The 22,657-nt window shown below is 31.2% G+C and overlaps 1 protein-coding gene and 1 long non-coding RNA gene across 2 annotated transcripts in view; one reads left to right on the forward strand and one right to left on the reverse strand.

The window, feature by feature from the left end:
* Positions 1–20,221, reverse strand: part of CAP (Cbl-associated protein) — a 149,337-nt gene extending 129,116 nt beyond the window's left edge. The window contains exon 1 of the mRNA XM_076532852.1: positions 20,088–20,221. Within this exon, the coding sequence (XP_076388967.1) occupies positions 20,088–20,183 (96 nt within the window). The 5' untranslated portion in view covers positions 20,184–20,221. The remainder of the gene's footprint in view (positions 1–20,087) is intronic.
* Positions 20,222–20,610: 389 nt separating this feature from the next.
* LOC143264666 (uncharacterized) lies at positions 20,611–21,736 on the forward strand. Its single transcript, XR_013038521.1, has 2 exons — positions 20,611–20,974; positions 21,490–21,736. It is a non-coding gene; the product is annotated as an uncharacterized LOC143264666 (long non-coding RNA).
* Positions 21,737–22,657: the final 921 nt, after the last annotated feature.

Below are 22,657 nucleotides of genomic sequence, written 5' to 3' on the forward strand. Positions count from 1 at the left end.
TCAGATCAAATATCATTTTTATTAATAATTATTTTGCATTTTCTCAACGTTTCACTTAAAAATCTAGAGAGATGCAATAATCAATGTCTTAAAAATCGTTACATATTAATAAAGAACGACTATTCTTAAACGATCATATTTTTATCCACGTGTCCGATAGAATTCCTTCGCTCTGTTTCCTTGTTTCACACCAAATTGCTGTTACATGTAGACAAAAACCGAGTATTTCTAAACGATCATATTCTTATATCCTCGACCATAAGATCCCCTTACTTTGTTTGCTTCTTTTATACCAATTTGCGGTGAAAGGAACGACGTGCTGTACCCTCACAAATCAACATCATTTACTTACCGCAAAAAGTTCATCAAACTGTTCTGTTTCGCATACCAAGCGTTATAAAGGTTTATATGTCTTTGAAGACTGAAAGTTTAGGGGAGACAATAGGTAGACAGAGAGGAGTTTCCCTATCAATATTCTCTGGGAGACCTTGGGAAACGCGGTGGAACGTTCTTTAGTCGTGTTCAGAGGTAAAAGTAATCGATCGCGGCGCCTGCAGACTCGCGCAGCACAACTGCAGGCCTGCATGCCGGGCTGCATAAGGGTAGGCGTGACTGAAGCAGCTCTAAATCCAGACTACGCCAATGCATGCGGCAATCGTAGGGAAAAGTGTCGAACAATTACGAAATCGAGCGTATTAACTCTACATTTGCGGAACCCTTCAAACTGACGGATTTTACATTTCTTATTTCAAATTACAGAAATTATTTGGCTGCTTTTGTGTAAAATTTATTGTAACTCTTTTCAAGCGGAATCATTCTATGACATGGTTTGCGTGTCACACCTTATTCATTTTTCTACTTTGGTATCAATTTTAAAATAAATCAAATGTAAGTCTTGTTAATATTTAGTTGTCTGTCACATCGAGACGGCTAGAAATTTAATCATGTCATATTTTTATTTTTAACGAGTCGCACCAAATATTTTCACGATTTTTTGTAATATTTATTATTCATAAGTACAAACAACTGTGTAATTGTTATATTTGTTATTCATAGCTATATAATTGTTATATTTATTATTCAAAGTTATTTGTCATATGCGAACTACAAATAAAAATAATATAATATTAAATATTATATGATGCACATATATGAAATTTCGTAACTTATATAGAGTTATATAGTATAATATTTAATATTATATTATTTTTCATTTTTTTTATTTTAGTTTTTTTTTTTGTATAGTATCCTTCTTGTATTTATCTTTCTTAATCACAGCTAGTTGTATACGTATTTTTAATAAAACTAATGAACAAATCCTTAACAATATAGGTGTATTCTAATACAGGAAGTACGAAATCCCATATACAATGTGCAACGCGGTAATAATACTACTAAATCGGAACTAACCGAGTAATTTAGGGTAGTCATTTACTAGTAATTTACGATTACTTCAAGCTTTAAATATCGTTCATTAGAACCAGCCATGACAAATTTAATAACCACAAACATGATACGAACAAATAATATATTTTATAGAGTAAATGTTAGTGACTAAAAAATTGTAGATAAAAATGATAAGAGTGTAGACAAAAATTTACAAAATAGATCATGAAGCAAGAAAATACGAAAATGAAAACTTATAATATACTTATCTTATAATTGTGTCAGATTTAAAACAATTTAGAATTGTTCTCAATCTACTCTTATTCATCATGATCGAATTCACAATACCCGGCTTTAACTAGTTAACTGAATTTAGCTGACAGCGCAGCAACTTCCATTGCAACGGCTTCCTAACGTGAATCATCGCAAAAAGATTAACTTCTCGGGACATGGAAACAATATATTAAATAGGAGAAGCGGTAGAGAGTTGCTATATTTTGGACAAAATGATTGTTCCACGTTTTTCACATCTTTAGATCATTCATATCTCAAGATCTCCACGTACTTAAACGACATCACTAAATTCTCGAATCTCCAAGTTGAACATTCTTAAGTATCCAAATACCAACGTCCTCAAGTTTCGAAGTCTCCTTATCCCAAGTTCTCCAAATACCTATGTCTAGGTCTTGGTATATTCTCCAAATACCAAATAACTAGGCTTCTAACTACTCAAAGCTTCACGTCTGAAATTTCTTAAAAATCTATGTCTTCCAAATCCATAAATTTTAGTAAATTTATCCAAATTCCAAAGTTCCCACATACCTTGATTTCCAAATCTCGAAGTTTCCTAATTTCAAAATCTCCAAATATGTGTTTATGCCTTCAAATCACTAAGCCCAGTATTCAGTGCTCCACACTCAAGAGTTCTGAAATACCTATGCCCCTAAATCCCTAAATTTCAACATCACTGGATCCTCAAATTCCCAACTTTCCAAATTCCTACGTCCGCCAATTCCATAATCCCCTAATCTCTAAATCCCCAAACACCTATGTGCCCAAGTACTTAAATTGCAGTATTATCAGCTACTGTTTCAATATTCTCAAATACCTATATCCCAAATTTCTCGACACCTAAATCCCTAGATCCCCCAATCCTTAAGATCTCCAAATCCTAAAAATCGCCAAATCCTAAAGATCTCCAAATCCTTTAAATTCCACTATCATTTCACTATTATTTCAACGAAGTTATATTAGCAAAACGTTGCACTCCAGCGTGCCGACGACAGTTCAAACGGAAAATGGATTTGAAGTGTGCTGACGAAGACGACGACAGATCGATCGATGATTATTTTATAACAATTATTACACTGTTCGCGTGTGACATCCTCTCGTCGTCACTCTAACATGAATCTTGTACAAAGCATGACGAGATCTCTGTGCTATTTCAGATTCGTTTCAGACTTGGTCTGATAAATTCGACATGAATATAGCTGATCTTGTAGATCTGGAATTCCTTCGAAATGTTCGTATATGCATACACAAATACTCGACCCATAAAGCACCGGTACCTGGCAAACGTCTATTTTTAACGATCGCGGAATTCGAAGCAGCTTCTGAGCTAACTCCATACCCGCAAGACCGTGCTGGAACTGCTTTCATTCTTTCCTGTCGAATTTTTCTTCTCGTTATTTCGTAATAATCGACTGCCTTCATGAGTTACTTTAAATGTTTCAAAAAATTGTTGTTATATAATTTTAATAACTAGTTGTTGACATGTATTCTTACTACAAGTTGTCTACAGAGAAAAGATCAATATTTTATGACCGTCTTAACCCTTCATTTGTAGCTCACACTTGTGTAGAAATTCATTAATACTTATGAAATATCTGAGACTTCATATTGGACACTAAAACTGCCAAACCAGTCAAATGAACGCACCATAAGTTTGTTATTATAAGATACACATTTTGTTAAAGTACATTCCTTGAAATCACCATTGATTTTCAAGTAGATAAAGAAAGTATATACTAATTTATGTTTCGTCGTTTATTTATTTTTTAACTTCATTTCTAATTTCAAATTAAATATTATATGTCGGTAGGTTTAGTGTTAAAAATATTAGCCCAACATTCTCCACGACGTACCCTAATAAACAACCCTATTTTATCTGCTTTCATATTTAATTTTCTTGCTCTCCTTATTGCTTCTATTAAATGGATTCTCTTTTTGTTTTGATTAGTACAAAATAAATAAATCTTAGTATAATTACATATTTATATATTAGTATGAATAAATAAATAAATCCCGTGTGTTCAAGATCTGAAACGTTAATCATAAAGAAAATTTCAATTGAATAGACTTGTTCTATGAACTAATTTTGACAAAGTACGAGAAATGTTTGAAGGTTCAAGATTTAATGCTTTGTGAGTACATTGACTAAATCACAGTGGAAATTTCACAGATAGACTGATTGTCGGTGAATCATCTTTTCACTGGTTCTTTAGTGGCTTTACACAATTAAATCAGTGACTCCTCATTAAATCAATGGCAGTCTGAGAAATTAGTGAAGCGTACGTCTGCTCGCGATGTGGAGCGAATTCAAGATTGCGTGGTTTGCGCAACCTAACCTTCCTTGACGCAACCAGCGGGTTAGAAAGGTTTTAAGGGTTCTGTTCTACAAAATGAGAACAGTGCAAGAAGCAAATGAAAAAATTGCGTCTGGTCGGTGTATGCATTAGTGGAGACTTTGGGAAAAGAAAATTGAACATGTGAAAAATTAAACTTATTAAAATTTAGAGATTCACAGATTTGGAAATTTGAAAATTTTGTATCATTGAGAAATCGGGAATTTTTTCGTACTTTCTATTCATGTTTATAATTTTTTTAAATGTTGGGGTTGCGGAAGTTGGAAATTTGTATATTTTAGAATTTGGGGATTTGAGAGTTTGGAAGATTGGGGATGAAAAATTTGAGAGATTGAGAAATTGGAATATTGGGGCTTTTGAGAACTAGGAATTGTAAAATTCAGGGATTAGGGAATTTGAAAATTTACAGATGAGGATGTTTAAGAATTTTGGGATATGAGAGTTTGAAATTGTGAGAATGAAATATTTAATAGTTTGGCAAATTTGGAAATTTGGAACTTTAGGGGATTCAGAAATGGATAAATTTAGAAGTTAGAGAATATGAAAATTTTGAGATTTTGATATTTAAGACTCTGAAAATTTGAAAATTTGGGAATCTATTTTTGGGATCTAGAAATTTCAAAATTTGTAAACTTGAAAATTTTCCAATTTGTCATCTTCAGAATTTTCAAATTTGAGATTTTATAAACAGTTACTTTCACTCTAAAAATAAAAAAAAAATTAAGAAATGAACAAACACAAACCATCTCACATAATTCTTCATCCTGCTGAAAATGTATACACATTCTAACAAAACCTTAATTTCTATAATTAAAAATAAGGAGTCCAAGATCCGTCACGTTGACGGAATCCCACAAAACCAACAATAAAAGAAGTACTAATTACAAAGAAATGTCAAGTCACTTTGAAGCTAGTTGGTAATGTTAAAACATTCATGACAATCGGTGCCTACTTCCTTAGGGTCAACAAACTGATTATAGTCATGTAGACTATGCTTCATAACTGTAACAGTGTCAACCAACGCGGGCTGCATAATAAGGACGACAATCTATGTTTCTGATTGGGGTCATGCGAGCTGTCGCTGAATAAGCAATGCGAGTCAACGATGACTGGTTCAACCTAACCAGCACTCGTTATGTGTACAGGGTGTCCGGGAATGAGTACAGTTGACACTCGAATAACGCGGGGAGTTAGTATACTCGAGAGCAAAAATGATTTCATTAAGGAAACATATGGTGGACGCGCGTTCAGGCGGTTTTGGGAATGTTTTTGGGATTTGAAAGTTTGAGGATGGGTGATTTGAGGATTTTGGGCTTTTTGAGTTTATGTATGTGGGGAGGTAGAGATTTAGAGTACTTGGAATTTAGGAATTTGGGAATTTTAAGATAGGGGAATTGGGGAATTTGGGATAAGGAAAATAACGGGTTTAGGTGTTTGGACAGTTCCACATAGGGAAATTAGCGAATTTAGGTATTTGAAGATGTGGAAATTTGAAGATTTGGAAATTTGAGGATTTGGAAATTTGAAGATTTGGAAATTTGAAGATTTGGGAATTTGAGGATTTGGAAATTTGAAAACTTGGAAATTTGAGGATTTGGAAATTTGAAGATTTAGAAATTTGAGAATTTGGAAATTTAAAGATTTGGAAATTTGAAAATTTGAAAATTTGGTAATTTGGTAATTTGGCAATTTGAAAATTTGGAAATTTGGAAATTCGAAAATTTAGAAATTTATAAAATTGAAAAATTGTAAAATGGCAAATTTGAAAGTTTTGAAATTCTCTGTGAAAATTTGATAATTTAAAAATTTGGTAATTTAAAAATGCTTGAATTTTATAATTTGAAGAAATTAATTTTGAAATTCAACAGCTCAGAAATATCTTACAATTTAAAAAATTAAAAACTTCAAAATTGAGTAATTACCAAATTTTATGATTCCAGAATTTCAAAATAAAATTTAGGAATTCACATATTTAGAAACTTGCGGTTCTAAGAATGTTGAAATTTAATTTTTGATTTTATTAGATGTTTAAAAGGATATAATTTTAGATACGTATCAAATGTACCACCCGTAACAGGATACCCTATAATGTAACATATAATATGTCATAATATCTAGTTTAATATGTCATAATATATGTATGTTATAGTAGGGTGAACATATCCAATATCACTACTAGTCATATCTCTCAAAGTAAACATCAGCTTATGAGCTGAATTAATACCTAAGCATGTATAGAAAGATCTACCGCATATAACTAATTAAACCGAAAATTTCAAGAGTTCAACGATTCTAACTTGAATTGCATAAAAATATGCAATACGAATTATATACGAAATGCAATATTTAGCGATACGAATTCCATAAAAGTAATATCAGTTATTGATACAAATTCCATAAAAGTAATATCAGTTATTGATTCAAATTCCATAAAAATAATATCCTTTACAGACACGAATTCCATAAAAAATAATACCGTTAAATAAAAATAAAAAATATGAATTATTCAGGAAGTGCGATTGAAATCATAGCAAGCACAAATTGATGTTTATTCGTGCCGTGCAACAACAACTGAATCAAAACAGCCTTTGATCTCTCAAAACAACGGTAATAAAAACGTCGAAAAATATGTACATACTTGTATCCACAAATCCGCAATAAAAATCTGTACGATCTCATTTTATTTTTTTAATAATACTGTTTTTTTTCTGATAATCGTAAATAAAATGAATACTGGTGACAAAAATGGATTACAAAATGGTGACAAAAATGAATTACTAAATGTGTGATTACAAAATTGTTTCGAGATGAATGGATTTTCTTGACGAGCAGAAAAACTGAGCAAATATATTCTGATAGCATTCCTTGCAAGTGGAACGCGCTTTGATGTCGCATAAATAATGCACGTGTGTATTATAATAAATATTCCTGGAAAACTCTAACGATCTATAGGTACCCTGGCCGAGTTATATTCTTGCATCTATTTCAGTTGAATTACTGTGTCGTCACTGAACGTAACAGAACTGTACCTCGCAAAATAATTTACTTCCATCGATATCTGAAGCTATTCTCTATAACAAATAACAAATACATTCGTAATATAGTTACATAGTAAAGGAATTTGATAATTAATTTTTTTAATGGTCGCGAAAATTTGAACATTTCTTAAAAAATTGTGAATTTTTGAATTTAATGTATTTTGAAAAAATTTCATACATTTTCGAAAATATTAAGTGTTGCATATTTAATAACAATGTACGAAATTTCATGAGAGGAAAGTATCATCAAGTGTAATCGTATCAATTCGAATGATCGTATAAGTATTAACATTCTTCATACATTAGCCTCCACATGTGGTCAATGTATTTGATCACAAAGTGCTCGCTGTATTTGATCACAAAATGACCAATGTATTTGATTGCAAAATGGCTAATTTAATCGCAGAGTCATATCTAACGGGTACTACAAATTCAGTTAAATTATTTATTCACAGGAAAAGTAAACGAATAAAATTTTAAAGAAATTTTTTAAGAGAATAAAATAAACATGTATGCATGGTTTTAAAGCATTGCAGTTTTATTAAATCAACACTATGATACAATTTTACAAAGTTACATGTCTAGTATTTCTCAAGAGTGTGATATCTTGTAAAACGTTCACTCTTATAAAGTGGAACCTGACAGAATTGACGTATACATCTTGGAAACGTGCTTGCTACTTTTACGCTTACGAAATTACTAAAAAATACTAACCCAAAAAAGTAGAACTACACAACAGGTTTATACAGACAGCACAACTAATGGCAACAAGAAAAAAAAACAAGTACACAAAAAAATTGAAAAACATGCCCTAATAGAAATTTAAGTAAAAAAATCTGTAGTGAAAATCAGTAAAATGTCTTAGGAAGTCAAAATGCAAAAACGTTTTACTTCTTTGTCTCATACGTTAAATACTAATTTTGAGACAGAGAAACTAGCAGACTAAAAGCAATTGAAAGATTTTTATTCTCAATAATTCATATTGCAGTGTGTCTGACGACAAACATCAGTTTTCACTGTGTCACGGTTTGACACTTTATCAATGTGTCAACATTAACGTCGATTTTCTGCAACATATTCGATGTTTTATCCACATAAAGTTTGAAATAAAAGATAAATGAGTTTAGAAGTAGACATCAGTTAGGATCCCATGTTTTCGCAGGGAGTTCCACGTGATACGTGTTAGTATACGGTTAGTTTATTAGGGAGAGACCTCGGTTCTTCTTATTCGAGGAAATGGTCAGTTCATCTGCTAATGGAACAGACGTGTCAAACACAGGAGTGTCGCTCAATAGAGGAACAGGACGTGATCTTTAATCCATTTGCGCCTATAAACCTAAAGTAGCATTTATCGACGTAACTACGCTCATGAACGCGTTAATGCGACAATATTTTTCAGAGTCTTTTCAATGGATATTGTACGCTCATACTGTACACAATAACTTTGTAGCTTATGATACCGTATTCTTATGCTATCACATACTGTTAAGAAAAGAGACACAAATGGTTCTTCTTCGTAGCGAAAAGTTGAATTGAAAAACAGATGTGTTGAAAAGATATTGTGCACTGTACCAAGTTTTAACAATTGCAAGTTTTTACTACTGTGGTCTTGTATAACGTTTATTTAAGGAAACAAAGGAATAACATTGTTCTGTTACTGAAATTGAAATGTTGAAATGTTCAAGGGTGGTAGATTAGTGAAACTGTCAGGTCTTGATATTACCCTTTTTTATGTAATCAATTCAATTTATGTACTTCAAGATAAAATTTATGTATTTAATTTCTGTTATATATAAATATAAAGTAATCTAACATCATAATCTTTTCGTGACTACGATACTTACTGTAGTTTTTATTATTAATGTCAATTTCAACAATTAAACCTATACAAGGTAAAAAAAAACAACTCAATGAAAAAAGAAAACAAAATGAAAAGAAATAAGAACAAACAAATTTTAACGAAACGTTTATCAAGAAAAGTACATATCTTATTATTGATAAATTTAAGTAAGAACTAAAAGAGTTTCTAAATGTCACAACCCAGTTAATGAGTAAACTAAAGGAAGTAATTTTCAATCTAGGGATCACGTGTCAGAAATTAGTAAATAAAGTGGAGCATAGTTTAATCATAGTAGTTAAGTATATTTGATCACCCACGTTTCATGAGTGCTAGAGAACTCTAAGAAAGTATCAATTGAACTTACGATTTAACAAGTACAACACGCTATTCAACAACACATATAATGGCCTCGTAAATAACAATGGTTTCATTGTGGGCCTTCTCATACACGAGCCAATTGATCAATTCTATACAAGAACAGCATGCTTCAACGATTAAGATGCTCATTAACGATATTATTATATTCCTCTATAATTGAAACTGTATTTTGTGCAATCATTTAACGCCGATTATTATTCCTTTTTAGACGAAACTGATACATGTTAAATAAAGGTGTTTCTTTTATCGAACACGTCATGTTAGAACGTGAAACGTAAGAACGTAATGGAGGACAAAAATAGAAATTATTAACTGCATTCTTCTTATGTTACGTTCAAATTTATATATGTACTTCTCATTATAATGATACACTGTTATATATTTAAATTTGTTGCAATTAAAAACTTTCATAATTATTAGCTGCTGAAAAAGGTGAAAACGTTATTAAAAGTATTCGTGTGAATTTATTTTATTTTATTTTGTTTCGTGTTTAATATTTCATTTTTATTAATTTTGTTCTTTATTAGTAAATTTTTCCGCTTTATAATACAAATGACATGTTATCAAATTTACTGTAAATTATGGAAATTTAATTTCGTATTCAAACTAATTTTATTTTATTTTTAATGTAAGGTATTATGAATAGATATCTGTTTTGAAGGTTGTCAATTTTATTAAAATACGATATTATCTACACGATAATTTGTTGAAATTGAGAAAAAACATGCAATTAACGATAACTAGAAATAAAGACTAAAAAATAAATAACTTAGTAACTAGAAATAAGGACTAAAAATTAAATAACGTAACAAACCGAAAACATAAATTATTGTTTGTATAATTACAAAGACTCGCAGTGGTCAACAAAGGGGACATCAGACCAAATGTCATGTTTATTAATAATTATTTTGCACTTTCTCAACGTTTCACTTAGAAATCTAGAGAGATGCAATAATCAATGTCTTAAAAATCGTTACATATTAATAAAGAACGACTATTCTTAAATGATCATATTTTTATCCACATGTCCGATAGAATCATTTCCTTCGCTCTGTTTTCTTGTTTCATACCAAATTACTGTTACATGTAGACAAAAACTGAGTATTTCTAAACGATCATATTCTTATATCCTCGATCATAAGATCCCCTTACTTTGTTTGCTTCTTTTATACCAATTTGCGGTGAAAGGAACGACAGGCTGTACTCTCACAAATCAACATCATTTACTTACCGCAAAAAGTTCATCAAACTGTTCTGTTTCACATATCAGCATTATAAAGTTGAACTGAAAGTTTAAGGACAATAGGTAGCCAGAGTTTTCCTGTCAATATTCTCTGGAAGACCTTGGGATCCTTTAGTCGTGTTCAGAGGTTATTTTTAATCTCTTTTCCAATTTTCTTCGATTTCCTTTGCTTCTACATTTAGTACTTGATTTATGCCAATATTACTGATACATTTTCTTTATTGCATCAATTTTGTTATTATAATTTTCTTGTGTTATGTCAATGTTATTGATAGAACTATTTTCCTTGTTCTTATACCAATTTTTTTCTTCCTTATTTTCTGCCTTGTTTTCTGTCAACATTATTGGTATAACTTTCCTCGTTTTTATATCAACTTTTTATTTTCTTATTTCCTTCGTTGTTTTACGTCAATATTATTGATATAACTTTCCTCCTTATTACCAATTTTCTTCTGTCTTACCTCCTTGTTTCATGTCAATATTTATAGTAAAACTTCGTTCCTTATTTTGATACCAATTTTCTTCTTCCATATTTTCCTGTTTTTATACCAATTTTGTTTTATACCAAAGTAACACAAGTTGCTCCCACCTGTCCACAGAATATTCCACTACGTCGTAATATTTCTACGTGGTGGAGTAAATTTCATACGTGCTCCCTTGACATTGCCAGCCACGGTAACCGTGACAGGTTAAATACGACTCGTTGTCAGGGTACTGTACGATGCACCTTTCGTAGTCGTTGCATAACCTACATCTCGCTAATTGCACGCAGACCTCGAGCCGATCTTACGTCGCAAACGTTTATGCACACCGCGTTACGTCACAAAGTGCACGCGTCTCTGTTTCACAAGTCACGTAACCTTGAAACCCGATGCCAATGTTGATCATTCTCAGTTAACCGCTTGGCCTGTTGTTTAACTTCCGGTGAGAAGTGTTAATGAATATTAGCATTACTCTCGGCATAAACGAAACTTGAACCGATTTTCGATATCGAATTGGAGCGAAATTAGTTGACGTTCGATTTCTATTGATAAACTTTCAAACTTTGCTGGAGAAATTCGAACTTGTAAACTATTACAGAGAAATCGAAATTTGTAAATTATGGAGAAATTGAAATTTGTAAACTATTACGGAGAAATCGAAATTTGTAAATTATGGAGAAATTGAAACTTGTAAACTATTACGGAGAAATCGAAATTTGTAAATTATGGAGAAATTGAAACTTGTAAACTATTATGGAGAAATCGAAATTTGTAAATTATGGCGAAATTGAGACTTGTGAACTATTTTATGGAAAAATTGAAATTTATAAGAATAAAGAAATTATGAGTTGGTGTAATATTTTAGGTAACAAAAGAGTCTTTTAAAAAATGATGTTTCTTGTTTTAAAATTGTTCATTGCACTTAATTCTTGGTGATCTTTAATAAGGTAAGCAAGTGATTGGAAAGAATGAATTCTATTTATTTAAGTATTTTAAACATGCTAAAATATTTGAATGAAACTTCACTCATACTTCACCAGAAAATAGAAATGTTCATTTTTTGTAACATGTACATAAAATGTTCTCAAATGTAAAAATATTTATATGCATAAAAGAGACATTATTACATAAAAGGATCCTATTTGATTTACTTTTATAAATTAACAATGTGTAACATTACATTAAATACTTTTCTATGAATTGATAATGTGTAACATTTTGCTATATACGTTCACTTAATATTTCTCATTTAGGAAGTCAATAATAGAACAATTTCACAAAAAGCAATATTTGTGTAAAGAAACAGAATACCTGTATAAATGTATATACATGTATATTGTTAGAATACGCGCGCGCAGTAGGCACAAGATGAATCAATAATATCAGGACAACAGACAGTCATCAGTCTGTTGTTACGACAACGTAAACTTCTTTTTACTAATAATTGGTCTAATCTTCAATCACACTGACGTATCATCCTAACAAATTAGGAATAAATTTTCCATGAAAACAATTATTTATGTAATTTCAATTTGTACTTTTATCACTTTGATTTGATGAAAATAATTGCAGACATTTTGTACTTTCGTAAAAGAAATAATCTAAATTAAACTTTACACTTAATTATAAAATACGTAGAAGCTTAATTATAAAATTTTGACATATTATATTGTTAATTTTTTCAATATTTATGAGGTAAATACAGCATAATTTTCTCCATAAAATAAACTTGAAAAACACTAGGTTAACACTTAACAAACAGGTTTTTTGTCTACTTCGATTTCTAAGTATATTTTTAAGAGAATTAAATAATCATATACATATGGCATCAAAACGTTTCAGTTTTACTAAATCACTACCAATTTAATGAAATTTGCAAAGTTATTTATTTACGTGTCTAGTATTCCTTAATAGCGCGATATTTTATAAAACATTCACCCTCGTGAAGCAGAACCTGACAGAACTGACGTATACATCTTGTAAACCCCGTGCCTGCCATTTTCAGGCTTTCAGAATGGCTAAAAAATATTACCTGAAAAACTGCGCAGTGCAGACATAGTACAACTAATGGTAACTAGAAAAAATGCGCATAAAAATAAAAAAACGTAGTTTAATGAAAAGTTATACAAAAAATCGTGTTCTGTTTTCAGAAAACAAAACGAATAAAAAAACGTAGACCCACGTGGATCATCTATCATTAAGAAACCTAAAATCCATAATTTAAATAAAAATAATATTTAAACTCCTTTTCATTAATATTCTCATATCTGAAATAATCAACCATGCACTTGAAACATTTATACGAGATAAATAGTTATCGTGTTGCACGTGTACAATCGCAAGAAACATACATTTAGCAAAAAATAAATAACTCAGCATATTTCGTTACTTTTAACTATAATCGATAGAATAAAACGGTATTTCGATTATAATAACACGAAGTGTAAAGAATGTTATCGATCAAACGGTCTCTTTTGCTTGACGCACTATAAAAATCAACGAATCTTTACACGGACCAGTGCAAAAATATTCAACTTCGTGATAAATCGCGCGAATGAAAGGCGTTCATTGTTTCCTTTGCCATTCGTTTCTCTCTAGAGTGAGCGACATTGAAACAAAGAACGAATAGAGGAATGATGAAAGACAGAACTTACATTGTCAAGAAGAACCGTGAGCAATTTTCACGACAATTAGCAACGTTTCTTGGAAAAGCAAATGTTGAAGTTCACTTTCATAGATAAGCTTGCTTGATCTTGACGCGATTTTTTGTGGTGGAAACAATGTTATTATTTACTTAAACATCGATCTTTTAGTATTACAAATTGTTACGCTAGAAATCCGTAAAAAGATTACAAGTTTCAAGGAATTCGAAAATGTAATACATTACTTTTGTTGAAGTGTAAGATGACTTTTATTGAGATGAATTTCATTTAATATTTATTTATTTTTTAACATTAAGAAACATTAACAAGCAACAAATACTATTTATTTCTTTCTCTATACTATAATTTCATTTAATAGTTGTATTACCATATTTAATAATTCTATTCAAATTGATTTGCTAACCTGACCAACCTCTTTCTGCGAAAATAAAAGTACACTAGATAACAAGAATTGCGTGCGAAAGGTTACAAAATAGCTAATTTATGTATAGGAGAATGTCACTGAAATGAGGAACAGGGCTCGTTAAAATGAAACGGGTTTCGCAAGGTCGAAAGAAATCGAGAGTCACGATTCGTAACTGACGATTATAAAATTGTTAAAAAACGCGGAAAATGAACCGTTCGTAGAACTTTCTGTCTGAACAAAACCACCTTATTAAAAAATTAAGGAAAGTCTCAAGATTTCTGGAAAAATAAGATTCTTGAAAGTGGTAACATAAATTATGGTTGCATTCAACATAATTCTGCTTATAAATATGTATTAAAAACATTGCAATTATTTAATTTAATTACTGTGAAATATTACTTGGGAAGATAAATTATAGCTGCATAGTACATAGTACTATTCATAACTGTATAGTTGACAGAAACTTAACAATTGTTTACTGTAAAATATTATTTTGGAATATAGATTATAGCTACATACAACATACTACTACTTATACATATACATATGTTACTAGCAAATAACATCGCAAAAATTATTTACTATAAAATATGAAATAAAATAAAATGACCGTTCATTTTGAATTTTCTGATTAGCAACATATTGGTACTTTGATTGTCTTACAATTTTCAATTATCATTCAACATAAAGTGTAACACATATCTAAAAGTATACGTGATAAAGCGTTACGTTTTAAATACAATTTGCATGCATTGCGTATTAATATAAGCACAACATTATAACCACGTGCTTGCTCAAAGCAATGTAACAAAGTTACGCAATGATTTTACAACGACCTTTATAGCGACTGACATTCAAATAGCTACCTGAAACTAGCATTCATTACGTTCATAATTGCGACTTGACCATATATTCGTATGATGCACAGTGATATGAAAATTGTATGTGTTTTTTTGTAAATCGAATCATATACGCAAACAAGTAAACGAAGACGTAGAAGAGTGAATAGAGAAACAATAGAGAAGCCATTTTGTCGCATGATGAAACATAATGCAAAATTGTTAAAGACTTAAGACAACGATATTAGATATAAATTGTACATGCGCGTTACGGAAATAAATAAAATACAGATCGATGCATTTTAATATTTTTTTAAAAATTAATTTTATGCAGTTCGGTATATTTCTTCAATTTCATTATTTGTTACTTCAGTTTAATTATTAATGTCAGGCTGACGATTTCAAATAAAACAGACTCTTTTTGAAATTATAAAAATCATACAACTGTAAAATAGTTCGAATTATATTTATTTTATCGAAGATCATTATGCACAAAATAATATAAGGTAATACATGCAACAGCTCCATCATTGTTTACCTCGATATGATTTATTAATCCTTCCCATAGAGTTTCTTAAAGCAAAACTCATTGTTGAAGTAGTGTTACTTTGACACAAGGTTGTGACTATTTTACGACTCATTAAAAATTTAAATTTGACTCGGTAGGTCTTGACCCGCAGGTTAAGAAACACTGCTCTAACGTATCTATCATACGATTACAATTTGTCATAATTGCGTCTACGTCAGAAAAATGAACGAGGCATGAATAATTGATCTTCAATATCTCGATTTAAATATTCTCGCGTTGTTCAATGTAACATAAGCTTTGTCTCGTTCCTTTTTGGTGTCCGTCTATAATTTCATTCATGAAGTCCTGCGGGTACAAAGACCCCGGGAGACTTTTACATTTCATCAAAATTAAATGAATTGTATTATTTCTATTTTTATTTTACAAACGACTTGAGGAAGTCTTCCATCTAACAACGGGTCACATTAATCAGGTTTGCATTAGATTTCGAAAGTGGAAATTCAATGAAGCGGAAGATCGATTATACTTAAATTTTCGCTGGGGTCTCACCACCCTTCAAAGCGTTAGCCACTTTTCGGCACTTTTGACCATTTTTCCAGCGGCTTTGACCTATTTTAAGAAAGATTGATTCTCTGATAAAAAGTCATATCTGGTACGGTCTGACCTGAACATTTGTATACGTGAGTGGTCGAGTTGGGGTTTTATGTTATTTTGACAGGAAATCGATTTCTATTCAACATTTTCTATTTTTGTTTCTAGTAACCGTTATCTTTATATAACGTGTAATTTCGTGTTATCTAAATTTGAAGAATTTTAGTTGGGTAGGAAGGTTAGGTAAGTTTCCTTCAAGTAAGAAACGGAAGTTCTTGTAAATTTCACAAACAGTTTGAAAATTGTATTTTCAACGATCAGTGTTTAATGTGAGAAGAGCTGTTTTCTTCTAAATGAATATTAATGTCAATTTTAATTATTTAACAGTACAATTCTATTCCAAACCTCACTATCCCCACTACTAATATTTATTGTAAAATTTTTTATATATTTCAATATATCTCAAGTGTATAATATATTTCAGTATATCCTTATAATAAATTTCAACGTACCTCACTGAATTTTTTTATTCGAATACATTTAAAAATAAAGATTAATTCAAAGCAAGAATAGCAGGCAAATTCATCGTGACAATTAATGCGTGTGAAAGCTACGGCGCATAATAGTTTCGTTTTAATATGAAACACCGGTTAATCCAATTACGAGTGACCTATGAAACGTGACGGTTTTGTAGAAAACTGTATAAAACGCAAACAGAATAAAGTGCAGCGTTTACGAAACAATTGAATCAATGTAACTATCAAATCTATATGGCGAAACGAACTTGGTTCTTTATCGACCAAATTTTATTACCTTTGAATGCTTCAGCGAGCAATTTCAACTCCAATCCTTTTTAGGGAAAATTGTAAACATGCAACTGGAAATTTCGTATATTACTAACGATATAAATGTAATAATTCGGTAAAATGTTCTGTGTAACAAATTTCTGTTACACATCATACTTCAAAGTTAATTTATTAGAAAATGTTTTCGGTTACTCATGGAGTTCTACATTTTTGATATCATATAAAGATCAAATGATTTATTAAAATATTTAGTGGAACATAGTAATGACAATCTGTGATACACAATTAATTCTAAGGTACTATTTATGCACGTGTAACCTACATTAATATTTAATTACTACGGTAATTGTAATAGCAACAATTATATGTCCTCAGACCTCAGTTTTTGCTATATTAGCCAATGTTTTCATACTGTAAATGTTTCCGAAAAATTATCTAATAAATTAATAGATTAAGTAATCAATACCAAAACATATGTGAATGACATTTGTAACAACGATATCAGGCGCCACGTTATTTAACCAAGCGCCAAACCGCTTTCGTTAAGTCCCTAAACAACGTCCTGCAAAATTATTTGGCCTTAAACTCGGTGTTCCCCGTTCATTCGTGCCAAGTTCAAAATCTATTGGGAACGGTGATAACATCGACCCCTAGTATTTATAACTGGATGCATTCAAGCGGTGCGTGCCAATACTTTCCGTGTCGACGACGATTTCGAAATTAGTGTCGACCCGTAAAAACGTAACTACAATACGTGTGCATAGTGTAATAACTATATTACGAAAACTTACGCATATTTTAAAAAATTTTTTAATGAAGCATTTTCCGGCATGCAGTTACATATGTGATCATTTTTCATCCCCCCTATTAATTCCGTAAACGTTATGATTCATTAACGTAAGTGGAGTCCATAATAACATGAATTTTTCATCGTTAACATCTATCAGGATTCCACCCCTGCACGTTTACATGGGGTGACAGGAAAATAGGTGGCTGAAGTTTAATACCATACTACCCCTATGAATGGGAAAATGGTTATATGACTTTATTCCCATATGTATGTTTCTATGATTTTTTTCTGAGCATTACGAGTGAATTATTTTCATTTTCAGAGTTTTAAAGTTTGTCTACCTTTTTACCAGTATACATGTTTCATCGATAATTTTGTATGCTATGAAAAGTACGAGTGAACTGACATATTGTTGAGATTATTATTCAAAGTGATTTTGAAGATTTAGTTCATAAGAAGATATTATGTTAAATAATTACATATATGAATGTATATGTTTAGGTTAATGCGTATGTTATTTTTTAAATACATACGAAATTGTACATGAGAAAATAAAATAATTGTACAATATATAAGAAGTACACAAAATAGGTAAAATACACACAATTTTATGTAAAGTAGATATAAAAAATAAAACAGTTGAGGTATATTTTAATAGTAAAGCTTTTACTAAATAATACATAGCAAAACTGGTACAAAATACTAAATAATAACACAAGTAGTAAATAGTAAACAGTAAAACTAGTAAAAAATATTAAATAGCAAATCATGTGCTAAATAGCAAATACTGAAACCTTTATTGAATAATAAGAGACTACATAAAAATTGAAACAGCACAGAAATTTATTCTTCTAAGTGAAATACATATCATGCATCATAAAATGTGGAAATTTCATGTAGTTGGAGCAGTATCTTAAAAATTGAAAATTTTGTCTAAAACCAGAAAGAACTTCGAATAAAAGTCAATTTGTATTAAACTATAACGTCAGCATACAATCGCCATCCTCGAGTAAAAGTGAACGTTTTGACTTTGTATGCAGATTACAAATATGTATGTATGAGGGAAGCCACGATGACGATACGGTGATATCACTATTTAGCATAACCTGACTTTAAACTTCGAATTTAGAAAACAGAAAATATAACATCTTATTATTTTACCGTCTTATTATTATCGAAATCTTGAAATGAGCAAAGACAGAAAATTGAACCAAAAATTTTGTGCAATGAGCAAAATTTATTTTCGTAATATCCTGTAGTTGTATATTATTGTCCATTAAATACAGATAAATTTTGGTTAACTTCTTTACACTACATTACGAAAAAAAATTGAAAAATCGTATACAGTTTTGGCATGAACAGCGTATATGATATCACTGTTCAACCTTAGTACAACGTTTAAATTTTAATAACACCTAATTCCCATAATGTATGCCTCCGCACTACTCAACCCCTCCTCCGACACACTGACAAATGTTCTTAACATGAAATATGTAGTGAAATTCCTTGGTAACTACGCGAAGAGCAGGAGATTGTGAACTTTAACCAAAGCTAATAAGCCATAGTTGCTCAAAGTATAACTCGGACACAATTTTGTGCTTTACGAAGCGATTGATAACGCACAGAAAAGATTTAAGTAAAAGATAAAGCTACTCTCCTTAAGATATATCGAAGTTCGTATAAATTCAGATAAAAAGAAATGTGAAAATTCATACTAAGTTTTAAATCATCGCAGTTTTGCAAGTAGTTTTAGAAGTTTTAGACCTCAAGCTTGGATAGTTTGACAGTTTAGAGGTGATGGAAACTAATGTCAAAATAAAAGGACACTGTTATTATTTACATAGGACAGTTATTAGATACATGTATTATTGCACTATTATATTATTATTACGACGATTATCATATATAACATATGTATTATTTACACACACATTATAAATGCATTATTATTCATTACATAATACCGTATCTATAAATACACGTATGTGTAAATAATGCATACACACATAGGTGCATATTTTCTCTTCTTTACAACCTCAACATATATTTACCTCAAACTTACCTTATTATTACAATAGTAATGCTTAACCATTTAGCTGCAAAATTCACATATCTTAAAAATCATTGAACACATAATTAAAATCAAACGTGAATATTATGTCGAACGCACAGCAAACGCTCCAAGTATCAATAACAAACTATTTCCTCAGCTACTGTCGATCATTTTATACTTTACACAAGTACACCCGTCAAACGCAGTAAAACAAAATTTTTGATTGACATATGTACAAGTGAAACGCAGTTAATTGGCTAAGTTTCGGAGTCAAAAATTGCGCGTGTTTCGGTTACGCGTGTATCGACTCCCGCGTTATTCGAGAGCGCAATCGAAACATGCAACGTTTATTAACAGAAGCGTTTATTAGCACGTTGAAGATGATCGAATAGATTTACCCTAGAGATACGTAGTGGTTGATGCAGGTCGTGTCCACCATGCATACGGAATCCCCAAGGGGAGCCGCCAAGTAGGGTGACTTCTCTCGCGCTCATGCCGCCTCCCTCGCCACTTTTCCGCTGCCACTCACTCGCGTTTCAACAGTACACGACACGAGTATATAACGCTGTTACAATCGTCGTCACGCCGTCTCAACGAGACCGCAGTTGCCGGTTCGCGTCATGAATTCGCTTCTTCCACGTAATCTCGGTACACCTATGCACGATGGATCGCATCTCTCAAGAAAAGAAGAGGAAAAAAAACACTACCGGCGTACGCGACGCTCGCTGACTGCGCAATAACCAACAAGATGTTAACTGGTGATCGAACTTTGGTCGGGATATTTTGGCGGAGCTTAGCTGATCGGGTGCCAACGAATGTCGATTATCGATTGACAGCGTTTACGATCATCGAACAACGTTAAGTTATCGAGAAAAACACGAGCTACAGCAAGGGACAAACACGACCCGCACTCGTCGATGGTTCGCGGAGCACTGACAGAATATTCCCCCTACCCATAATACCGTGCGCGCCACCCTCACTTGCCCTGTCTTGTCAAACTCACGGTGCCCGGAGAACACGCGCTGCCCCCACTTTTCGACCGAGCTGCGATCGGCGTTTTCTAACTCACGATCGTGAGTTTGTTTTTGGACGAACCACTTGTGGCTGATGTTCGATCAATGTTCGATTTTCTGCACTCTCGGAGTTTTCAAATTTTTGACACTAGATTTATGGAACTTGTCAAAATGATGGATTTCTTGTTTTACATGGGAGGAATTATTCAGAGCATTTGTCAAAATGTATGCTAACTTCTTCTGACATGGAGAATTGTGTAAATCAATTTAAGGTAATTTAATTTTATAAGGGGATTTATGTAGCATCCTTCATTTACTCATTTTTATATTTTAGTTCCAATTTGAAATTATTCATCTATTTTTCTATTTAAAGTTCGAATTAAAAGGTCTTCAAACATCCGGAAATCTAGTAACAATTAATCCAATGCTCTCAATGGTTTTATTCCTTTATAAGACAGCAACTTTAAAACATGCTCATTGAAAAGTTTAATAAATTCTTTGAAAGTTTTTATTTCTCTATTATTAATTGACAGTGTTGCTTGTTGCACTATGTTTATACATCACATATAGATTCAGTTAAAAAATACTTGTTTATAATTATTAATTAATAATCAGAATGTTGAGTTTTCGAGTGCGAAAAGTTAATTTAAATCGAAGATAATTATTCAAATGTAAGCGAAGTCCAATAATCTTAATATTAACTATATTATTAAGCTTATGATTTTGAGTTACTTTTCAATAATTTAATGGCTGAGTGAGTTATAAAAAATCTGTCATAATTTTTCAGATATTCAAGATAAAAGTTTCAATGTTCTAGTTAAGTACGAAAAGTTTTAAAAATCCCTCTGGAGATGGATAATTAAAACGAAACAACGAGTTTACACGTCAAACGCAAATGTTCCTATTATAAATTTTGCGAAAAAAGTACCACAAAACAAGGGTGGATCACGTTTCTCCTCGATCAAAAATGAACAATTTGTTAACGTCAGCTAACAACTAACAACGAAAATAAAGTTTTACACGCCAAACGCAAATACATGGTTAACATTATTATTTTGAATAATATTGTAACGTCATTTTTGTGAAAGTAATAACTTTTTGGAACTAATCAATTCGCATGTCTTCTATTTTTAATATCAATAAAGAATCGACAGGAAAGCGATTGGGAAAATTGCAGACGTTGCTCTTCTGCTCTGTTCGCTCGAAAAATATTTACCAACCCAATACTAACCCCACACGAACCAAGTGACACAGACAAATTTTCAACAAACTTTTTTACCGAAATTTGAGTCTCTGCCACTCACTAGTTTCATTCGTGTTTTCATCGTTTTGGTCTAGATTTTATTAGAGTGCACGAAAATTTGTTACAAATATCTTAAAACCCGTTGGAAACCGTAGATTAAATTCTTAAAACAAATTACTCGGAGTCATATCCATAGAAATGTACATCCAGGTCAAAATCGTTAACGCTGACTCCGCTGTAGTACATAATTACCAAGTCGAGAAGCAGTGGCCCATTTTTATTAAAACTGTATAATGGTAATTATGCAAGAAATCTGAAATTGAAAATTTGATGAAGTTAATATTTTATATTTCAAATTCTTTCTGTTTTAAGTTTCATGACACCTGAAACATTGAATTCTAGATTTACAAAACTATTTTTTTTTACATATATAATATACAATTTTTACATTGTAATGTCATGTGTAATGTGTTTTTATATTGTAATGTAAAATAAATTAGTACTTCATGAAATATTTCAAATTATTAAACAACGTATTCTCCTTTGAATTTTAAGTATCTTTTGAACTAATCGTTTCTTTATATTTTACATCCTAATACTCCATTATGCAAAATACTCCACAAAATTGGTCTTGTACTACGTTAAAAATGTATTATGCAGTTCCACTTTTAAAGTGATAAATTTGCATGTTTGTATATCATTAAAAAAAAGA

Source organism: Megachile rotundata, chromosome 1, assembly GCF_050947335.1.
Source record: "Megachile rotundata isolate GNS110a chromosome 1, iyMegRotu1, whole genome shotgun sequence".
Lineage (NCBI taxonomy): Eukaryota > Metazoa > Arthropoda > Insecta > Hymenoptera > Megachilidae > Megachile > Megachile rotundata.